This window comes from Lineus longissimus, chromosome 12 (assembly GCF_910592395.1).
Source record: "Lineus longissimus chromosome 12, tnLinLong1.2, whole genome shotgun sequence".
NCBI lineage: Eukaryota > Metazoa > Nemertea > Pilidiophora > Heteronemertea > Lineidae > Lineus > Lineus longissimus.
The window spans coordinates 10,279,282-10,303,890 of NC_088319.1; the positions used below are offsets into that span (position 1 = coordinate 10,279,282).

The 24,609-nt window shown below is 41.4% G+C and overlaps 1 protein-coding gene across 1 annotated transcript; it reads left to right on the top strand.

Moving 5' to 3' along the window:
• The first annotated feature begins 10,027 nt into the window (after window positions 1–10,027).
• Window positions 10,028–22,712, top strand: LOC135496743 (acetyl-coenzyme A transporter 1-like). Its single transcript, XM_064786219.1, has 9 exons — window positions 10,028–10,100; window positions 12,354–12,996; window positions 14,994–15,148; window positions 16,242–16,426; window positions 16,898–17,082; window positions 18,220–18,340; window positions 20,102–20,210; window positions 21,701–21,804; window positions 22,226–22,712. The coding sequence occupies exons 2-9, from the start codon at window positions 12,416–12,418 to the stop codon at window positions 22,409–22,411; spliced, it is 1,626 nt and encodes a 541-aa protein (XP_064642289.1). The 5' UTR covers window positions 10,028–10,100; window positions 12,354–12,415; the 3' UTR covers window positions 22,412–22,712.
• The last annotated feature ends 1,897 nt before the right edge of the window (window positions 22,713–24,609 follow it).

Consider the following 24,609-nt stretch of genomic DNA (forward strand, 5'->3'; position numbering starts at 1 on the left):
TATGCAGCAACACTTTATGCTGGGGTCTCACTAGCCAGCGGGGAGGAGGTCCACTTTGTAGCCCCCCCCCCTCCCCCAAAACAACTACGTCTGGTTCAAGATGTTCAGAAATCTTCCAAATCGCTCTTATTTTCACACTTGGTCTTGGATTTTCAACAAACCTTAACCTACCTCAAATTGTGTGATACAGCATGTCCCTGCGTTTTAATCCATTCAAAAGTTCATTCCAAATACAACCGCTCCAGAAGGCTCGATGTTCAAGGATAGGAAATTTAAGTACACACAATTTGCACGGGGGTTTCGCGGCATGGGACATGATGCAACGATCAATTTGTAGGTTCGATGAAAATCCAAGACTAAATGTGAAAATGAGAGCGATTTTCAAGATTTCTGAACATCTTGATTGAACCAGGCCATAGAGGAGTGGTTGCACGTAACGTCATCACCGGCCATGGTGGTGGGACAGACAAAAGTAAACAAGCCCAAAAAACCATGGCCGACCGTGAAAACACACTATAGTTCTTCAGACGCGGGCCGTTTCCATGGATATGAATGGACCTATCGTGTTCCAAATACGACTTACTTAAACGTCATGATCTTAGTTTCCATGTATAGAGGATGCTTCAACCGTTCAAGATTGGCGTGTAGCCTACAATACATTGATGCTTGTTCTCAAAGTTGAAAATCGCTCTTCTCTTCACAATTGCTCTCGGATTTTCATCAAACCGACCTCAAATTGATTGTTACAGCATGTCCCTGCAATTTAATCGATTCAAAAGTTCATTCTGACCACAAGCGCTCCAGAAAAAGGCCCGATATTCTAGCATTGAAAATGTTAGTAGGCTACACACTATTTGCACGGGGTTTTCGCGCCATTGAAGAAATGTCATGAAAGATTACGTTGCACAAGCTCCAGCATCCTGAGATACAGGTTTTGATACTCCTTTATCGTATACGAAACCCTGAGAAAATCCACTACAATCCACTGGGAAGGGTGGCTGTTCCGATTACCTTGAAGAGTTTATGTTGGCGGTATAATACAATGAACACGTTCGATCCTAACGTTTTGATTCTTCAATCTACATCGATTTTTTTTGCTGTCGAACATTCTGTTGAAGTGTATTTGTGTATTTATAACGAAATGAAACAAACTCGCAGCGGGGGACATGCAATTCAAGAAAGAGCCTTCGATAACTCGAGCTTAAAAGCGGACTTCGCCATACAAAACAGCCGATTCAGCCTACTGTGTTTACTGTACTTTTTCCCGGGCGTTAAAAATGTACCTACTTAATTCCTGTTCAAAGGTCCCGTGCAGATCAGTTACTCTAACAAGGATAGATCATATTGACATTGACAATAGGATTCCATTAAGAAACTAGTTTGACTTGATGACGGTTATTCTAATCTATGTACGGTGGCTGGGAAAGGACATCGAAATTTTTTTTTCGGGGTGGGACGACTTACGAAAACGAAAAATAACCCAAAAAACAACACATTTTTGATCATTTTCAATATCTCGGAGAACGATTTAATAAGTCGGGGGACGACTTGTTATCTCGGGGGGATGACATACTAAGTCGGGGGGACGACTTACAAAAACAAAAAAACGAAGAAAAAAATATTTTCAAGAAATTATTTTCTTTCTTGCATTTTCCTGTCTTTTTTATTATCTCGGGGGACGACTTACGGAAACGAGGCTGGGTTTATTCAACTTTACGAAACGATTTCGGCGTAATCACCTTACATGTCAGGTATTAGCATGACGCAATTTTTCGCACTGATCATACTCCGGTATGCCAGCCGCACACTGAGAGATTTGTTTGAAGTTGAAAGCAACTCAGTTTGTTGCAGTTAGTTGCAATGAATCGAGTTGCAATTCATTAGTGTTTTTGTTTCTTGTTGTGTTCAAGACCAAATCCGTCTCAAAATTAGCCACTTTATGCAATGAACGGAGTTGAAGAAGTAGGAATAAATCACTCTCCAATGTACGGCCGGTTGTGCGACGTCATTTACCGTTGAAACTTGTTGATGAATCGCAATTAGAACGGACATTGAGCGATGCATTGCTCGTTTGCAATGGATTCACAATATTGCAAATCGATTCATTGCAGCTGACTTAGAGATAATCTCGAGTCGGCATGGGGCTCAAACGAATCGCTCAGTATGCGGCACCGGAGTATGATCAGCGGACGATCGCGTCATGCTTAATACCTGACTGGTGACGATGTATGCTGATTACACCGAAACCGTTTCGTAAAGTTCAGTAAGCCCAGCCTCGTTTCCGTAAGTCGTTACCCGACTCACTAAGTCGTCTCTCCGAGATAATAAAAATGACGGCAAAATGCAAGAAAAAAAAATTCTTTAACATTTTTTTTCTTCGTTTTTTGTTTTTGTAAGTCGTCCCCCCGACTTAATATTGATAATAAGTTGTCCCCCCGAAATAATAACTCATTTAATAAGTCGTCCCCCCGACTTAATAAGCCGTCCCCCGAGATAAAAATTCGTCCGCGCGACTTAATTATTCGTCCCACCCAAAAAAATAATTCTATGTCCTTTCCCAGCCACCGTAATTCTTAGATCGCTTTGATATTTGGCGCGGGAAGGGCATTGTGCATGTTGCTCGAGCGAAATCCGCTTTTAATACAAAGCAATGCTCTGAGTCTGATTGGGCGCTTTTTTTCCTACCGCTAACTCCCCACAGAAAGGCATGGATTTCATCAGGGGTTTTAAAGGTAACCGGAAAAACGCCGACCGACCGACCGACCGACCTACCAACCTACCGTCATATGCAGTATCCCTTTCGCTTCTCTATAGCACATGTATCTGTGTAGTGCCCAGCGCAATGGACGTGATGGAGTCCGACGTGTCTGACAGCAGCATCTCCAGTCAATTATACCGGGAAAACGAGCCCACGCGGTAAGGAACTGATAACGATACTCTAAAGATATGCTTTGTCTACATGGTCGGTGGATATAAAAACATGATTTGGGCCTAATCTATGCACTGTAGTTTTTCTACCGAGTGTCTCGACCGATGCAATGCATGAACTGCAACGCGCAACATGCATTTGTTGTCATTTGAACAGCGCACGTGCGCTTGTTTACAATTTCATTTCACATGACCTGCTATCGTGGATTGGATATATCACATTGACTTATGAGACCTGAGACTCAACCACGAAACTCCTTGGGTTGGTAGGTCGGTAGGTCGGTCGGTCAGCGTTTTTCCGGTTACCGCTGCTGTCAGACATGTCGGAATCCATCACGTCCATTGCGCTGCAGGGCACTACACAGATACATGTGCTATAGAAAAGCGAAAGGGATACTGTATATGACGGTAGGTCGGTCGGTCGGCGTTTTTCCGGTTACCGGTTTTAAATATCGAGAGGCGGAGTATATTTAAAGACTGTGGCTATTATTACTCTAATGCATTTTACATGCGAACAACTGGTTATTCTACGGCGATCATTTTCATTTTTGAGCCTAATCCTACCCCAAACCTAACCCAGACCCTGTCCCTTAGTCCTAACACTAACCCCTCCTTAAAGCAGGGGGTACACTAGTAAAATATTAGCAACATTTTACCAACATTTTACCAACATTTTTACAACAATTTAGCAACAAGCCCTTCAAGGCCCTGTGTGCACTGGCAACAAAATAGCAACAAATCAGCAATATTTTTACAACATGTTGGTAAATAGTTGCAAACTTTTTAGCAGAAACAAAGGGAAAGTAGGTATTTTGGAGGGAAAATGGACTATTCCAAGGAGAGAAAATGTTTGGTTTTTTTTAGTGCTTCTGCGGCAATTTTAGCTGTCATTGCTGAGAGGCGGAAGAGGCGGCGAAATAAACCAAAGAGAGTATGGGCCAGGCCCTAGATCAAAATGACGGTGGATCATGGGGCATATCACTGCCTGTTAAAGGAATTGCGGCTGACTAACAAGCCATCATACAAAAACTTCCTGCGAATGGATGAAACTGCATTCGAAGAACTTCTTGAAAAGCTTCACCACCCATTACGAAGCAAGACACTCACTTGAGAGTTGCTATACTAGCCGCTTGTTCAAGTCACATGACCTTAGGTAGATCACATGACGCAAATCCTATTTGTGATTGGCTGAAGAGTTTGCAACATTTTTACAACATGCAACAAAGAATTGCAAGGATTAGTGTTAGGGAAGGGTTAAGGCCTGTGTACACTATAGATCCATGCACTAACATTGGGACCAACGTTTACGAAAACGTCGCGTCTCGTCACGTTACAGTAATGTAAAATGCATGGTGACGTGACGACGGCCAACACTACGTCATGTACACAGGCCTTAACCCTTCCCTAACACTAATCCTTGTCCCCTTATCCTCAGTTTAATCCCTGAAATCGCTGAAATTTTTATCATTACGGTACCGTAAGAATAGGGCCATGGCGATTTAGCGGATCCTGCGGATTCTGCGGAACCTGGTCTGCAGCGGATTTTCTATGTTATGGGTATCCGGTCGTTTCGCTCCCTGACTTTTTCGCCCCCAAACTTAGCCTAATACCATTAGGCCCCACGTGGTGGCGCTGAAGGTGGCCGCTGCCGTGAGTAATGTAATCGAGCTAAATCAAGAGAGTGTCCGAGAGTCACTCTACCCAAAAATTAGTCGTTTCACCTCCTGGGACTTGGGGTGGTTTTAAGGATCGTTGCCAGGATCTCGGGTTTGTCACCTGTCATCGCATGATCTTGCTGGCTGTTTGGTCATCAATAGTGCCAGTGGGATGATTGACTCGGGTGGACGTTTTAGAAAAATCTTTTATTTATTATCATGAGAGTGTGAAATTCTCTGTTTATAACGATTTGTCATCTGGGAGTCCTGGACATCATCAGTCAGTTTTCATGCATATTGGGTTTTTTTCCGAAATGCTTGATAATCTTAGCGGTTTAGACAATTTAACAGTTATGGAATATTACAAATATTTATTATAAGGATAATTTATCATAATATCGATATTCTCGTGCTGTTTTTATGCTGATTCCGCCCAGATTCCGCAGAATCCGCAGGATCCGCTAAATCGCCATACCCTAAGAATAGCCACTTTGATATTTACAACCTCTGATTACGTCAGGACGAAGCTCCAGATGCTCTGTTAAGTAGCGTCATCATGACGCGCCGTGTTTGACACAATGCATTTAGCACAGTTGCTCATATCCTGCACAAATTCATCATTTTCTGGAGCGGTTGTGGTCGGAATGAACTTTTGAATGGATCAAAATGCTGTCGCTGGGACACATCATGATGCAACGATCAATTTGTAGGTTTGATGAAAATCCAACTGTGAAAATTAGACTGTAGCCTATGACTATGACAGTAGGGCCGTTTAGACGACAGGCGAAAAGACCGCATTCGGATCGAATCTGGATGAATCCGGATTAAAACCACCCAAGGCGATGGTACCTTTTTAGTCCGGATGCAACCACATTGATCCGGATCTTTTTGCGTTTACACGACGAAAAATTAATCCGGATTCGGGACGCATCCGGATTTTTTCGCGTCGTCTAAACGGCCCTAGTATGAGTCAGAGTGAGACTGAGAGCGATTTTCTACATTTTGAACATCTTGAAATTGAACCAAACTCAGAAACTGTAATCACCACCGTGGGTGATACCAGATCGACGCGACTGATTGCAACGTACCTTCATGTCGGCAGCTGTTTAATCACTGTATGTTCTGTTCTCCCATCTTGGCTTTGCCTTTGCTGCCTACAACATCTACTCTCAACAAAACTTTGCCAACGTCGAATCTATCCTTTTGACAATCCTACGAATGGAACGACGCGAAGGATGCTCAGCCTACTCCGCTATTGTCAGCCGGCCTTGTTTTGTGTTTGAAAGCATGAATGATGATGACGTAGAGTCAAGATTTGGTTGTCTTATCAACCTATTGTTAAGTCACGTCATTTGTGACGGCTGGAGTTTCGTGTCAAGTCATTTGTGGCGGCTGGAGTTTCGTGTGACGTTATTGTCATAAAATGACATCATCAATGGGTTGCCCCCCCCCCCCCCCGCCAAAAATGAGGACGGGAGAGAAGTCTGCAGGGTATTTCATCATCATCAATGAATGGCCGAAGGATTTCTCCTGTTAACAATTGCAGAAGCAACATTCACAGCACATGTTAGCGGGTGTGGCTTGGTGTATGCACAAATTAAAATAGTTTTATCGAATTCAAAACCATATTTCTTTGGCAATAAATATACAGTAGTCCCGAGCCCAAGGCAGCATCTCCATGCCTATTCATAAGCTCAGAAGATTCGATATTAAGATGATTACATTCAGGCACACCTTTTAGGCAATGCGCATGCGAGGATACCGTCAAAAAACGCGCGCCGATATCGAATCCATTCACGGACATTTCGTGATTGGTTGGCAAATGAAGATGACCTCAGAAATTTGCATGAGGAGCTCTCAACCTTGAATGAACGACGGGCTGATACTGGAGATTATTTTCCGAAATCAAGCTGCAGATGGACCAGTCACCCATGCAGGAGTTACAAGATCATGCTGGTGAAAATGTCAGGGAAAACACATTGTTTCCTGTTAGACCAATATGAAAAGGATATGACTTCTTGATGTATAAAGTGGCTCACAACAATCCCCTTTCATCGTTGTCCATTGATGGGGGATTACTCAAAATGTATTTCCTACGAGTAACGTTATAGGGTATCATCGACGAGTCTGCAAAATATCTAAGAGACCGGTTGCAAATTATGCGAGTATTGTTAAATTCAAAACATCATGTCAAAAAAATGCAATATCAGAGCTCCGCGATGTGACCTTCATTATGTTCATCTCAGCTGCCAGGTGTTGGCATTTGTCAATCAGTGTCAGTGCAAAAATAGCCTGTCTCGCTCACAGAATTAGTATAGTGTATAACCTGCAAGTTTTCATAACATAGGGCTACATGTGTACCGAGTTTCAAGTCAATAGCTCCTTTAGTTACGAAACATGCCACCATCGGCTGATTAACGCTACTCGAACTCTGTGACCTCGAAAAGTAGGTCAAATCAAACACCCGTGTTATATGTCATGTATCGTCTTTACATGTACCTTTGATTGGTGATGATCAAGCCCTTAGCGAAATCGAACCGGACCGAAATTTGGTCTCCCAGTTGTCAATACATAGGGGAACATTATGTAGGTGCATTTTTGCGGAATTCGGAATTTCGCCGAAATCGATATCGGGACCGGAATATGGCACCTTATTTATAACGGGACAGGTACCCAGCCTGGGTGAAGTCATAACTTATAACAACAGAAGAGTGCATGAAAAGCGTTTGTTGTGTTCGGGTGCATGACGTATTACCGCATCGTTGCTGGATGTGTATCATCAAATTTGCTCATCTTTTTAAGATACTCTTTCCCCTGCACCCGTCTGTTGAAGAATGATCAGTATTTTCGCGCAGAATTTACTTGCATTTCCGATGATGTCGTTGTGACGTCACGCCACACGTTAAAGATACGTCTATTAAAACCGAACGCAAGTCCGATAAATACTCCTTGTAGAGGGTTGAAAATGATGAAAAGGTACCAAATTACGGTATTGTCTGTGAATGTGCCTATGAATCCAAAGACCCAAGTGAAACCCATCAGCAGCGATAGTTTTAAATAGAGAACGAACGCTAACTTGTGTCCAGGAGCTCTCTTAGCTTTGTCTCCAACTTTCTTGGTTCTCGCTATTGCCACGCTCGTCACGATAAACAGTGTGGCGTTCGCGGCTATAAGTAGGGCTAGGGGAACGACGAAAGCGTAGACAAGGCATTGGTCTTTTGTAAACCAGCAGGCCCCTTGTTCATTTTGGTCGGGTCCGTAACCTATAGGAGCATTCAAAAGTTTGTCCACCAGGGCAAATGTATGGGCTTACTGGACTTTGCGCAACGAAACGAGCGAAATGGGGAGCGACCATTATGTTTTACCCAGGTACGTCAAGTTCGATACATGGTGTCAGTCACCAGTAATGGCAGTATGGATGAGTGACGACCCACACCCACCCAGGCAGCTGAGACACATGTCTTGTTGGACATGCCTACCGATTTTTACTAAATAAAAGCATAACTTCACTTCACACTTTTCGGGGTTGAAAATGTACTCACGTAAATTACCAAAATTACATGCCAAATTCGCACATGACCTGTTATTTCTCAAAGCTTGGAAGCTCAAATGTCTGAATGTAATGTATGCGCGTAATGTATACTCTCAGCAAGCGAATAGTTGTGTTCGTCGGTTTTTGATACGAATCGTTTCCTGTATGGCCGTTACAAGCCGTTGTCTGAATATGATGTGAACCTGTTTACCATTCAATGCTGCTCCCTGTGACGCTGTACCCGCAAATGTTCAATGAAAAAAATGCTGATAATGACTTACACGGCTTGTTCGCATCGTAAACATAGTGGTACCCAGGTTAACTGTCTTTCCGTTTGGCCTAATTTTACAACGATTACTCCCCATGCAACCACGATCTAGGATGGACAGGCTGTGTATTATGAATAGGAAAAGTCACCTAGGGACCGTTGCGTAGAATACTTTTTTGGCGAAATATTGCGCAAAGTCCAGTAAGCCAATGTTATGACGATGACTATAGGCGCTCCGTAAGCGTACGCGATGTACTTTAGATGTTTTGCGCGAGCATTTCCGGACGCCGCCGAAATAGCTTTCATCCCGCCTGCAAGGGTCATGGTCAAGTTCACGCCAATGGCGATCATCCAGAAGAATAATGCTAACCAAAGATAATGCATTATAATGGCCATAGAACCGTGGTCCCAAGACACCAAAAGAAGGAGACTGAGCTGGTTCGGCCACTTGCTTCGATTGAGTGAAGACACCCCAGCCAGGAAAGCCTTAGCCGAATCAACGCGAACAATCAAGAAACCACGTGGGCGACCAAAGCTCACGTGGCTAAAACTCATATACCAAGATCTGAAACTCCAACCAAACCATGACATTCAACATTTGAGTATTCTGGCTGCGGATCGGCAGCATTGGAACGGTGTGATAGAGGGCGCCATGTCCAAATAGGACGAAAGCGTAACGACGACGACGACGAGTGATACCTTTTATGGTCTTATTAGGGAGTTGTTTTTTTTATTCATGCGCGGCCAAGCCCTAACCGTCGTTCCTAAAATCATTGATTTCTCGGTCCTTACAGTATGTCACTTGTCAGCGTTGATTCAGCAGTTGTTTTGGCAAAGACATGTTTTTTTGAGTTTCTGAAACCTAGAGCGCTACTCAATAGGCGACTAACAAGAAACTACGCATTTATACTGTTGTTGCCGACGTATGTGTACACTGAACTTGGGATGTGCGTCGGCCCCGTGTTGAAATGCCGTCCAGTGCCAGTTGGTGCGTTTTTCGCTGATTTGTGCAAAATTCGACATATCTCAAAAGTTCAATGGTTGACCCTCGATTTTTTTTTGATTTTTGTGTAGCGTAAGCAACTGTCTTTCATGGGAGAATGGTCTCTGTAAGAATTATTCAGGAAGAAATGTATAATACATGTATTTGGGTTTTTTCGAGATTGTCCGGCCCAATCGGCAATATTGCCATTTGGGATGGTGAACGGAGCTAGGAGCAAATGCGACGCTTATGATTTATTTAAAGAAATAAAATGCCCGATTTAACATCCTGCAGAATCAGGGGAATCGGGCGTTTCCAGTGATATACGACACAAATGGGTTGTCCTCATGCATTCACTTTGGAAACGCATTTTAAAATAGATGTTACGTCCTGTTAATGGGGCACGTCATCGTCGCGTACATTTGGGAAAAACTCCCTAACGAGACCTATGCTTGTTCCTTTGTGGTAGTTGTAAGAAACTGGTAGAATCCTGCAATAAAATAATCTGTAGGCGGAAAGTTACATTTTATAACCTAAAGATTTTCTTAATGTTGACAATTATATCGTTAGTATATTTTTTGGAGCCTTAAAATATTTTTTTCTAAACAAGACGAATCGATGTAGCTAATTCATTGCCAACTCAGAATTAATGGCGGCCAGCCTGTCGCCGAAAGCCACGTACGTTAGACACCAACATAAACAATACTCTATTTCTTCGATATTTCAAGTGCTGTCGTAAGTCATTTCAGTTTGAGCGAATTGTTCATGTGATTATCTCTAAAATGATGTATTTTGATGGTGTTTCACCATGTCGTTTGTGAGATTTTCGACTCCAGATGTCGTGTTTTGCATGTATTCAGTACTATTGACTACGTGTAGCCTACGTGCACTGTAGTGTCATGGTTTAGTAGTGTAGATCATGAGATGTATGTTGCCTTGCATGCTTTGCACACATACATTAGGCTTCATTACAATACCATACAAGGTACATGTACATTACATCAGCAGATCAGTGTGTTTACATTCCTCACACATCGTTACATGATATTCAGGATGACTTTGAGGATATCAATAGAACATTACTCATTAGACATTAGGTGATTTCAAAGTTGGTTTTGGTTTTAGTGTTGGGTGTTAGTGTCAGTTTTATTCTTAATTTCTACCCCTAAAAACCTATGTCTGGATAAGACCAATTCGAGGTTTTAGTTCAAACCAACACCTGGTTTTATCTAATTCTAAACACCTAAAACCTGGGCTGAAACTAAGAAGAGGTTTTATTCTGCGGGTAAAACTAACACCAAGATGGACAGAGATAAAACCTTGGAAAAACCAAACATGCATATTGTTGTCGTTGTTACTGATGTTTCACTATTGTAACCGCTTCCGATCTATATAAATTTGTCGTCTTCTTTCACGTCCATCATTATTCCCATCAGCGTTCAAAATACCAGCAACTACTTCTTGAAATGGTACAAACAACATTATTTTTTTTACTTAACACCAACACCAACTTTGAAATCCACTCGGTGTTAATGCCTAAGGTGTTGGTTTTATTGGTAATACAAAATGCACTAGGCCTACACATCTTCCAAATATAACACCGAGCTGGGATTAAGATCAGACCTTGGTGTTCCTATTGGTTTCAGTGTGAAACTAAAACCTAATTTGAAATAGGATAATGCTAAAACTTGAGTGTCAAAACTAACACCAGAACTGATTTCATTTCTGGTGTTGTGGAGAGTTTTAGTTTTAGTCCCGGTGTTAGTTTTTGACACTAAAACCATCCCTTAGTTTTAAGCTAAAACCGGGCATAATGCTAAAACCAACAAACACCGACTTTGAAATAGGATGAAACTAAAACCCACTTCATTTCAATGCTGGTTTAATTAAAGGTTTTAGTGTTCCATTTAGTTTTAAAACTAAATCTAAAAACTGACTTTGAAATCACCCATTGTCATGATTTATAGACAACCTGCGGATATAAATTTAGGCCATCGTTACGCGTCCAACCTCGTACGCAGATGATGCAGGGATCGTTGTTAACGTTCATTTATTCACAGCATAATTATAGCCAGTTGAGCGCAACAGTTATTTCTTCGAAGGAGATAGGATTTATAGGTCATCCATTGCGCGAGACTATAAAACGCTACCAACCATCGACAAATCTGAGACCAAGGTTTCCTATTGGCCTAGGGTAGGCTACTGGTACCCCTTTTACAATTAGACTTTTTGCATTTGATTGATTGAATGAAAAATTGATCTTCATTGTCATGTCGGAAACAGTGGCATTGGGAATTTTTGGAAGGTTGCTGGAGGTAGTCAGGATTTTCTGTAATGCCGTATTACAGCTTGACTGTATTATGGTTACACAATAAAATAGCCACAAGACTCGCGTAGCTTTGTTGATCGATTGGTAACGACTGGCCCAGAATCCAGGTAATCCCTAAGGAACGCCGCTTTTAATCAGGTGAAGCCGATAGTCGTCTTTACTCCCCTCATTGTATTGTGGGCATAGTTTGCACAAAATACGATTAACTGGAAAGAACTATTTGGTATCAATCAAATGTTAGGCATAAAAGCCTTCAATTTTATTTTTTTGCGACCACTGTAACCTCTTGTCAAAAATCGGTGGGTTAGGAATTTGATTTCAGGTATGGCGGAACGAAGGTAGGCACTTGACTATAGGCTAGGACCTGATTCTTCAAAATGGACTCTCCGCCACAGGAGTAGTCTGTTAAGCCTGTAGACTCATTCATTACATTTCGCAATCTCAGGGTCCATACCCTTCTGGGAATTTCTTGGATTCTGATAGATTACGCTGAAAACCTTGTGTTTCTTGAATTTCTGGGAAAACATGACATTTAATCTCCTCTGCTGGTTCGTCTTTGTCCAACCTGACTGAAATACTGGGTACTATGTAATTTTGGCTTTCACATTTATAACATTTTTCAATGATTGTAAGTCATAAAATATTTATCATTTTTTCAGGAATCCTGGACACCGTAACAAATCGTGGTCAGTCTTCGGAAGTCAAGATCTTAATCCCCAATATGCCCCCGAGGAAACGCAAGGAGAGGAAACATGTTGAAGAGGAGAATCTAGACTCTGAATTGAGCATGCCTCACCTCCCCATGCACACGTACCGCCCAGAGCGTTCGTTAGGGAATGATGAGGACGATGTTCAAGGGGAGCCAAGCCAATGTGACAGTTTACGGGGCGATTATACGAACATCGCCGTCTTGTTATTCCTGTACATCATGCAGGGAATACCTCTCGGTTTATCTGGGAGTATACCTCTCATTTTACAGAGCCGGAAGGTCAGCTACCGGGAGCAGGCCATGTTCAGTTTCGTATTTTGGCCATTTAGCGTGAAATTGTTGTGGGCACCAATCGTTGACACGATTTATTCTGCAAAATTTGGACGACGTAAAAGCTGGCTGATTCCAACGCAGTATTTGATGGGCGCATTCATGCTGGTGCTGTCTGGATATATCAGCTACCTTCTTGGTGATGACGACCCAACGAAACCTGTCAGCGTACTGACTCTGACTGTGGTATTCTTCATGTTGTACTTCCTTGCTGCAACTCAGGACATTGCTGTGGATGGATGGGCACTCACAATGTTGTCAAAGTAAGCTATCAGTTATTACGTTAGTCTTTTTCACTGTGTCGCTGGTGAAGACAACTTGGCTATCCATAGATTCTGTTAGAACCCGCATTGTAACGACAGTCAGTGGAAGAGAAGTTTCAAATTTGAAAATGTTGTAATATTTTTTTCAAACACTATGACATCATTGTTTTAAAAGGTGCAAACTGTTTGGTCTCATCTGCTGTGTTCTGCTAACCCTTTTTCACAGTCATATTTGACGTCTTCAAGTGCCCTTTCACACAGTGAGCAGATCAGATTGATGAATATGATGTTTGCAGAGAGCTCTATATATCTGAACAAACCTGGAGAGTATCATTGCATCCACCATTTTGTTCTAAGTAGCATTCAAAAGTGCAGTTCTGCTTTCTGTGGTCTGCTACCTCTCGAGCAAGAGGCCTTTAACTTGCGGAGTAGATTTGATTGACATGATCAATGAATACGATGTAGTTCAGGTGTCTGAACTATCCAGGAGAATTTCACTGAATTACTGCGTGGAGTTTTGTTCAAACTAGCATTCAAAGGTGCAGTTCTGTTTTCAGGGGTCTGCTTTCTTTTAGTTCATTCTAGCAACTGCCCTTTCGTTTGGAGAGTAGATTTGATTAATGAATATGATGTAGTGCTGCTATCTGAACTGTATGAGAGTTTGACTGAATTCCTCCATGGAGTTTGATTTTGGTGCATCAGCATGTACAGTCCTACCAGAAAGTAAATGTCCACTATAAATATCACAGAGGTAAAATAAGATATTTGACTGCGGTTTTCAGCAGAGTATGGTATATTCAGTTGGCCATCTGTTGTATATTTCACTATTTGGATGCACCTAATTCCATCCCTTCATTGTAACAAACATTTCAAAAAAGCTCCAAAGATCATCTTTTTTCATTTGATGTGCCTTAAATGTGAATTGACAATTGTACCAGCTGTAAATTCTGCTAAGTCATTGTTGGACAACTAGTTGTGTTGAGTGTATAAAAAATCAATAAGTTCTATATTCCTAACTCATAAATCTATTTATTTTGCTGAGTCATTCCTTGAACTTTTTAAAGTGCGTGTCAAAGTTCCACTCTTTACCCATTGATAGATATTTATTTGAAATTGTACCATAATACATGTAATAGTATCCCTTGAAAGTAATTTTAACTGTCTGAAATTAGATGATTGGATTTTGTTACCAAGTGGTCGATTTGATGTTTTTTAAAGGCAAGTGTTGCCTTAAGCAAATGTTGCCTTAAACAAATGTTGCCTTAAACAAATGAAAAAAAAAACATTACAATTTACATGTAAATCCAACACTTGGTAATAAAATTCGTAGACACTCTTCTTTCTGTCATACTGCCTAAGAAAAAGGCTTCAAAATATGAGATTTGTGTTGTTTTGAACCTTCATTGACCAGTTTTGCAACAAAAATGTGAGATAATACCCTGTCCCTGGAGAATCGATTGTCCAGATTGCCGAGAATCTTATCAGGCCTTCCAGTTTGCCGAGCTTGCCTGTCCTGGGAAAGGAAAATTTTATTCAATAAAGTTAGAAAAACTGTGTTGTTAGGGTCTTTCGACGAAATATTGTTGTGTTCATTTGGTAATAAGGTTCTTCAAGCATGACTTGCATCAAATTTTGAGAAAATGTACTCCCAGTCCTCAAGAAGGCCTGATAGATTCACGGCAATCTCGGGAATTCATTCTCCAGTGTGATCGATGTATGTCCTGACTTATACATTGCTATTTCTATACAGTTTGGACAGCTCAGGCTGTCTGTGTTGGGAAGGCTCCTGATGTTTGATTTGGTAGTTCTTATTCAATACTGGCGTTTCTGTTTCAATTTTTAACTGATAAGCAGACTTTTTACACATTTTGTTGTTCCAACATGTGAGATAAATTCAGGTCAGTTGTTGGCAGGAAGAAGTGTGATAACCAATTGGTTTGTTTTGGTGCGTATACCATGCGATGAATATTAAATCCTTGATTTGCTCTTCATTCCAGGCGCAATGTTGGATGGGCTTCGACCTGTAATTCTATTGGTCAAACTGTCGGCTACTCACTCGGCAATATCGTTTTTTTGGCTCTCGAGTCGCCAGAGTTCTGTAACACGTACTTGCGATCTGAACCCCAGAAAGATGGTCTTGTCACACTTGGAAGTAAGTACCAAGGCCAGCTGTGTCTTGCTGATAGAGTGAGTTTTAAACTCAAGGCCTGGTGCCAGCAGATTGATCTTCTTCAGTCAGTGTTCGCTCTGCACTTGGAGTGTTATTCTCCAGAGAGTATGCCTGCTCCAAGGCAGGATGAGAACTTTTTACGTGCCACTTCGGCCAATAGGGTTTATTGTCCTAGTGACTCTGACTTTGGTCAAAGGTAGAGTCCACGCAAGCTACTCTGTCTCACTTGGTTGGGTCTTTTTCTTGCCCTGGAATAGACAACAGATACAATGAACTTTAGGGGTGTGAAGAGCCAGAAATTTTAGTTCCTTCATCATAGCCACAACAGTTCATCCAGAAATACAATCCTGGGTTTTTGAGAGGCGGTGGTTTGTTCCATACCTTGCACCTGGTGCGTTGAACTACCAAGGTAGGGATGCTCTCAGATCTCAGGGAGTAGGACGACCCTCGGCATACTTACACCATCTCCTCGTCATGGCCTGTGGTATTCGACTCGATGACTTGATAACGCGATCGAGTTGGACATTTTTTGAAGAATATCACTGCTTGGAATGTGATTTATACAATCATAAGTGGAAGAAAATACAATAAGTAACAAACGTTACAACCCCCTTTCCAGCTGTTTTCACCGTATTTAACCTGTCCATTTTTCATTTCCCACAAGTTCACATTTTCGATAAAACCATGCGCCATGTTGCTATGCAAACCAACTGGTACCCGTCCCAATTTTGCATGAATACCGTAGAAAAAGCTAGTCTGGTTCTTATCGCTGTAGATACGCGGCGCTGGGGTAGCTTCGGGAACCAAATAATAGCAATTGCGCATTTGACCCACATCCTTCCATAGCTGGTACTCCAATAGCAGGGGTTTTAGCTCCGCCTTTCCCTACCCGGGTAAGGAAAGGTAGAACTAAAACCCCTGCTATTGGACTCGGAGTGTGCAGTAGCCCGGATCATGGGATTCCGTATTTTAGCAAAATCCATAGCAACAATCGCGTCAGCGCGTCGTCGAGTCATCGAGTCGAATACCACAAGCCCCTCGTCATTGCTCAAACCAATGTTTGTTGACTCTCCAGGTTTCCTCTACTTTTGGGGCATCGTGTTCATCATCAGCACAACTCTGGTGTGGATATTCAAACACGAGGATAGGGATGAGGAGATTGAGGGCCTCTCCAACGTGTGGGGGACGTACCGGCAGCTTTATAGTATCATCAAACTCCCTGCCGTATTCGCTTATGTTGGCATACTGCTTACGGCAAAGGTAAGGGTCAATTTTGCCAACGAGAAGGACCAAATTATGAAATTAAAAAGAAATTAATTATTGTCGCCCGAAATTTGAGGAAAAGTAAACATCTTTAAAAAATTTACATAAGACTACATGCTGTAAGATAATACAATATAGTCTAAATATATAAAAGAGATCACGCATATATACAAATCCATAATCTCTAATCTATACTTGATAAAACACATGATGTAAAATAGTAAGATTCAGAAATTATAGATACCACACCAAGAATTAATAAAGACTTAAGTATTTCGAACTTCAGAAATGCCATAACTGTTTCTTTTTTTAAAAGGGCAGTCACATTTTGTACTGAACAGAGACAGTCATTTTTATTGTTCTAATGGAAAGACATGATCAAGACAAACAACATGTTTCAAATTGACCCGCTCTTTGACGACGAGTTTTAGAACATTTTATGACCTATCTTGATTTTGTTTACTTCAGATGGGTTTTGCAGCGGCCGACTCGATCACTGGTCTCAAGCTTATCGAGAAAGGTGTCCCGAAAGAGAAGCTGGCATTGTTGGCTGTCCCCATGGTTCCCATACAGGTCCTCCTGCCAATCGTCATTAGCAAGTACACTGCTGGACCAAAACCGATGAACATATTCCTCAAAGCCATTCCATTTAGGCAAGTTTTTACTTTTAAAGGTCTACGCCATTCGTTAAAAATTTTGAATTTGTAATCGAATTAAAAAATGTCCAGTTGCGGAAACACGTACTCAACACAAATTTCAACATTTCCGTTGTGTAGACTGATATACAAATACTATGAATACCAAGTTTAAACAAATTTGTATTCACAATAACTGCACTACGGCATTGTGTATTGGTGGATTTCTTTTTAACTGGACCACAAGTAATTACGAACGGTGTACCCCTTTAAGTAATGTGCTGTGAATCAAAGGAATGAAATACGTTTTCCCGTTGTATACGACGTTCCAAAGTGCTCCCACTCCAAAACGTTCTCAGAAGAGAAGTGTTTCAAAGTTTCTGCTCAGAGAGTTAGTGGAGTTTCTTTCCTCAGGAGGCATCTTAACCCTCAATGTATTGACATTGCTAAGCTTTACAGACACCGTGCGTCAATCCCTTGACAAAAAGTACAGCATGCATTTGTATGCAATCTACAGTAGAACCTCTCTATTAAGGACACCTTCTGGAATTGCAAGTGCTGTCCTTAAGAGAGAGGTGTCCTGATTAGAGAGGTCAAATTGAATAGAAACTACCAATTTGGGACCAAAACTAGTGTCCTTCATAGAGAGATTGTCCTTAATAGAGAGGTGTCTGCTAAGGGAGGTTCCACTGTATTTCAAACGAGATTGGTTATCATTCACTCATAAACGGCATTGTTCTACACACAATGGTAACAAGTTAGCGTGATGCCACTGACCATTGCTATTGCTCGATCAGCGGTCTGATATCTCGGCAAGTGTAGCATTTTTGTGTCTCATTCAAAAACCACTACATATGCTTTGAGTTGAAACTTATGCAGTGTCTAGAGAAGATTTTAAAAAGGCCCAACCATGTGAAGTTACTTTAAAATCCAGTTCATATTAGCAGCGCAGTGGCCATGGAAAGTCAGGTCTGTGTGAGCGAAAAACGGGCTCACCATATGCTGCTTTATATACCGTATACAGATAGACAAGTCAATTTTGCCAGCAAAACAAACCCCAGGAAAATTTTATATAAGTTATCATACATTGTAACTGCATTTTTTGTTATTTCATTTTATTTCTACAGCTAAAATCTTTTCAAAAATGCTTTTCAGGTTATTTATGGGTTTACTCTTTGCTGGGATCGTCTGGTGGACGCCATCGACAAGACTACCAAACGGAGACTACCCTCTTTATTATTACGGGGTCCTTCTTGTTAGTTATGCCTTTCATCAGGTGAGAGTTTGGTGACATCTTCATCAGGAGCCTAACTGGGGGAGGGCTGTGCAAGGAAGGTGCTGGCATGAACAGCTCAGCACTTTCCTCCCTGGGGGGGACCTGGGCCCTGTTGTTCAAGGCTCTGCTATCTGCTAACAAGGGTTTGGCAGCTGCTAAAGCACGATTATATTAGCGGGCCACCAAGTTTGCACTGATAGGCAGAGCGGCCGCTAATCCCACACTGAGTCAATAGCAGAACCTTAAAGCCCTACGCCGTTCGTTAAAAATTTTGAATTTGTAATTGAATTTTAAAATATCCGGAAAATATTGCAGAAGTACGTACTAGATATAAATTTCAACATTTCCGTTGTGTAGACTAATATACAAATACTATGAATACCAAGTTTAAACAAATTTGTATTCACAGTAACTGCTCTACGGCATTGTATATCAGTGGTTTTCTATTCAACTGGACCACAAGTAATTAAAAACGGAATAACCCTTTAAGGGCTCTGTAATGGGGTTCCGCCAAGTTCTGGGAGTGGTCACTGAAACTTAGCGGTCGCTAAACTAACCATGCTTTCAACAAAAGTTCCCTGGTGGCACAAGCTGGAGTGAGAAAGTGGGATGGGATGGGGGGGGACAAGACGATGATGCAATATTACTGGATCACCCTGTAGAATCAACACCGACCTCTCCGAGGGCTCCCACCTCTCAGAGTCGGGGCCAACCACCTCACCGAGTAGGAAATCAACCCTCAAACCCTTGCCAAAATTTTTCAGATAACAGGTGACATTATGCATGTTGCTGACATGTCGTTTAATGCCAAGATCAGTGATCCAGTTATTGGAGGCACATATATGACCTTGTTGAATACCATTGGTAATTTAGGTGAGATGTTTCTGGGTTTCCAGCTTCACCGTGCATGTTTGTTGGTTCCCACGTTTCTTTATCGAGCTGCGTATCCATGGCCCTGTTCCTTTATGGACTTGCGGCATTGTGGCCATTTTTCCACAGCAAGTTCCTTGGAACAATCAATGGCATGTCCAACAAGCCAAACAAAGGTTCATTGTGTGTGGCACGTCACAGGGACAAGCAAGCACTGAACAGGGAAAAAGTGTGCAAGGAAACAGTCTGTGGATAAGCAACCAAAGGAGGTAGGCATTGGTGCTGGCCCAAATTCTTGCTGGTCTGAATGTGCAGGTGGTAGCCTTTGCATGGTAAAAACTTCTAAAACATCTACCGGTAGATTTATAATGAACTGCAGTTTACAGTGTATTATTCACTACACGCCAGCGAAGCCTCGTTCTGAGTTCAGCCTGGGTTTGGTGCGAAATGTGGAAGCAGTCAAAAAGCATTTAAAACCACATTATTCATTATTTGATTCGAGATGTTTTAGAATAGAAATTGATACCTCACTGTCGGTGTTGATTGTCTGACCAAAACTGTTTGGGTGGTGGTAAAATGTTGGCCAAAACCTCGGCTACAATTTAGGCCAACAATTTAGCTCCACCCACAGGGTTTTCGGTGAGACAACCAATACCTCCAGTCTGTGTGAGGTATCAATTCCTCAAGCCACCAATGCTGATGCTCTCCTCTCCCTATTTGACGCGTTGGGAACCAACACGTCATGTCGCTTCGAGATGGAATGTAGGATGCCCCTCTTACAACTCCGGTCACTGCCTGGTCCAACGATGGACAGACCCTCATGTGCGCCGTAGTGACGTGCTGACATTCAAATTGTCCTGTCGGCGTGCTAATGACATTGTTCCCTTGCAGGTGGCGCTCTATAGCATGTTTGTCTCACTAATGGCATTCAACGCGAAGATTAGCGACCCAGCTATTGGAGGCACCTATATGACTTTGTTGAACACTGTCGCAAACTTAGGTGAGAAAATTTTTACGCCTTTCATCGACTGTCACGACTTGGGTCTTAAAGGTGGACTATAGGCAGGAGCAGAGGGGCTAATTTGGCAATCTCCAGGTGACTAATATGCACAGTAGGGACCCTGGGTCATGTCATATTCAGCACTAAATATATTCCTCGTACAAGCGTGAATCATTTCGACATACTGTGAGATGTGAGAGACACCTATTGGCGACTTTGTGTAACTTTATCTTGCCTGCCTAGCTGCTGCCTAAATAGTCCCTTTAACCACTTCGCTTATTTCGGCTTGATGTGTGATGCCGCACACTAAGATAAACTGAAATTTTGACCTGATGTCGCAATGTATTATAATGTATTACGCAATGTATGGCGTTACATCATTGCTGCAAATGACACTGTAAAAAGCTGTTGCCAACCACATACATGTAACATTGAGGAACATCTCATGACTTAACCAACAAGTCCCAGATTTTGAACATGTGTTAATAGAGCCGAATCTGGTCCCTAGCGCAGTTGCCCAAAATCAGACCTGAGCCAAAGTAAGAACACTATTGCCCTATGTTTGAGGTTCTAAGACGTTTTTAGCAGAGTATTCACCCTGCCTGTGTGCATCGAGGTCATCTTCATCCGGAAGAAAAAGGACCAGAGATCTGAATGGTTGCCTAACCATAACAGCTCAATTCAAAACAGGGCTTCATTACATTAGCGCATAGTGCATTTACACTGTAAAGTGCAGTTCATTCTCAACCCGGACGACTAGATAGCTTCCTTTATAATTAACTTTGTCTTTCTTGGGTGGTGGATATGGTGCAGAAATCCTGCAGACACATGTAAACATTTGCTGAATTTGTAACCATACACAATATCTTGAATAGCTCCTGTGTTTGAAAACCATGAACTGTGAAATTTTTCAAGCTTTCTCACGTGACACTCTGATTATTTGTCGTTTCTCACAGAAAGTGATAGATTTTTAAAAAAAAGTTTTTTATGTCATTTGAAACTTCGAAGTTTGGAGTATCTGAAAATACTTCCTTTGCCCTAATCGACTAAACCATGACCAGAAACAAGCCATTTGAAAGGACATACTGATAAAGTTTCTTACAGTGTCAACTTGGGCATAAGATTTGTTGATTTTTTGTACAAAACACGGCTTCCAGCAGGACCGCAACTTCTCCAAACAGGATTAATGAAAACTCTTTGAACTTCAATAAACAATGCAATAGACAAGGGTGTATTAACCTTAGGCCTGCCAGAAATTCGCAAGCAATGCCCAGAACTGCCTTCCAACACTGGTGAAAATCGTTATCAGAGAACGGCATCAGTGTAATACTACAGGTGGCGGCACATGGTGTCACGTTGGCACATTATCCTCCTGGCCAGGTGAATCACATGCCCAAGTTGTCCCTTTAAACGCTTGTTGCATATTTCCTCAAACAGCAAAAAATTAAAACTTCATCATGTTAAATCCGGTATTTGTTTTCTTCCTACAGGTGGCAATTGGCCAACGACGATAGCGTTATCTCTGGTAGATAACTTCACGTGGAAGTCATGTATTGGTGCTAGTGGGTCGTGTGATACTGGCGATCTCTCAAAGGTGAGCATTGTAGAGCCTTTAACGATAACGGGAGCAGTCGGGAACCGCAGTGGTCCAGAGCCCTTACAACGTCTACCCTAACAATGTGACCAATCAATGAAAACATAATGCCAGATTTTCAACGTTTCAGGAATGCAACGTACAGTAGAACCTCTCTATTAAGGACACCCGGGACTGACAAGTGCTGTCCTTAATAGAGAGATGTCCTGAGGTCAAATTAGTAAAAAAAATTACAAATTTGGGACTAAAACAAGTGTCCTTAATAGAAAGGTTGTCCTTATTAGAGAGGTGTCCGCTAAGGGAGGTTCCGCTGTACACCAGAACCTCTCTGTTAACATGATTTTAAGGACACCCTCTGGCAAAAGGTGTCCTGATTACAGAGGCTATGAGGCTCCTCTAAAAACATAACTTTTCATTCCAGGTGTGCGAAAAAGATGGCGGTTCTTGTATGATAACAACAGATGGATATTACATTGAATCGGTCGTGTGTGTGATAATTGGGATCGTGTGGCTGGTGATGAGGTCACGGGCTGTGAAGAATTTACAGACTTTACCCGAAAGTGCATGGACGTGTAGCAGTTCAACTGACAAAGGGGATAAAAGTTGATCAAAGAGACATTTAGGCGTTTTATGATTTTGATAACAGTAAAACTTGCTCTAGAGAAATACAACTAGGACAGCATTCTAAATTTGGCATTGTGGTTATAAGCTTCCTAGTTTGAAGTAAGTAGACTCGAAGTGCACCAAAGAAAGCTACACTGGTCCATGAAGTCTGCCATTTACATTACAGTGTGACGTCACAAGACTGTATATTACATCGTAACGACCTCTGTATTGCATCATTTTTGCAACTGCCCAACCAGTTGATGATGTCTTTCTTGGATTTCGAATCTATAGGTAATAAAGGTACAGGAAAAAAAGGTATAGGAAAAAAAGGTACGGAAATAAAGGTACCGGAAATAAAGGTACAGGAAATAAAAGTACCGGAAATAAAGGTACCGGAAAAAAAGGTGCTGGAAAAATAAGTACACAAAATGGCATAAATAGGTAAAAAAAGGTACACAATTTTTTTTTCAAATATCATTTGAATTCTCCCTTTTTCTATTCATAACTTTAACTTTATTTGTTGCTTAGACATTGCATAGGCCTTAGAAATAGGTATATCGAATTTCCGGTATACCGTTATGGTTTTCAAGAGTGAAAACACGGCTATCAAGATCATGATGATTGTAAAGATTCTAGGACAATTCCCTCTGCAAAAGGGAATAAATGTACCAATGTTCAAGTTCAATTGCGATTAATCAATTAACATTCATCATAGAGCTGGACCCAATTAACAATGTGCCTGGCCAATTAGGTTTTAACAGACAAATTATTAGATTTAAGACCAAACACAAGCTTTTTAGGGAAATTGGCGAGATTCTTAATGTGAAATGCCAGGTAGGATGCCAGGTGCGCCCCCACCCCCCTTTCCCAAGATCCTGGATCCGCTCCTAATAAGAATACGACTCGAGTATTTTAAAATTTAAAAGAACATGAATGTACATGTAATTATTACCAAAAAAAACGTCAGCTCCCCTGTTGCCGGAGTGTTGGGCAACTTCTTCCATGAATTTTCCTCAAATTTATTCCGTAACAAAATTGTCCGCAATGTATTAAACTATTTTAAGGCACCACCTTAGTCACAGAAGAAGAAAAATGGGTAAGAAAAGATTAAGACATAGGCCGAGTCTGAACCAGTTGAAGAGAATAATATTCTGAAAAAAAATTGTGTACTTTTTTACCTATTTATGCCATTTTGTGTACCTTTTTTTCCGGTACCTTTTTTCCTGGTACCTTTATTTCCAGTACTTTTATTTCCTGTACTTTTATTTCCTGTACCTTTATTTCCTGTACCTTTATTTCCGTACCTTTTTTTCCTGTACCTTTTTTCCTGTACATTTTTTATCGTATACCTTGGATTTCATATGGTATGGCTTCATTTTGCGATAAGGCCAAGGGCACGAAGACAAGCTCCTTTAACAACTGATGTGTTTCGTGTTACAATTTCTCTTGCTGATGTCTCTCAGGTAAACTACATTTCAAATGATTTTGAATGCAATCTATTGACTCTTCAAAAACGTGCGTGCAGCGCTGAGTTGTGGCTTTGGCAAGTTTTACTGTCTAAATATATCTAAATATAGAGATGTGTACACATATATATATCTGTTTATTCCTCCTTATAGAAGATTCTAACACTTACAGTGAAAGTCAAACAAAGTACAGGGACCCTAATAATACACGAAAAAATAATGCTTTGTACAACAGTTCAATTGCATTTGAGCAATAACTATAAGGCACGCTTATAGTAGTTTAACATGAGATCATTACATTACGTTATACATGTATACTCCAGCATTTGGCTGTGATCTTTATGAGGGTCATGTTTTAAAAATAATACATCACATTCTGATGAGCTGAGTTGCTTACCCAGCAAAGTTTCTGTTAGCTCTACATCATTCATGTTCCAAAGAAGGGCACTTATGTCAACTGGGAGATCATTTACAACTTGTTCCCAGAAATCTTCTCCATAGGCTGAATAGCCTGAACACCCACAAAAGAAGTGCACCTGCGGATCAGTATAGCATTGGTTACAGCGGTTGCATTGAGTCTCTACAATTGTTTCTGACAGTATGAACTCTCTCCTTGCTCAAACTTGTGACATAGTCGGTCAGAACAGAAACATGAAGGCATTGAAGAGGATGCCTTCTTCTGTTGACCGTGCATTTGTAAACAATTGTTATGGCAGAGTGAAATTCTACCTCG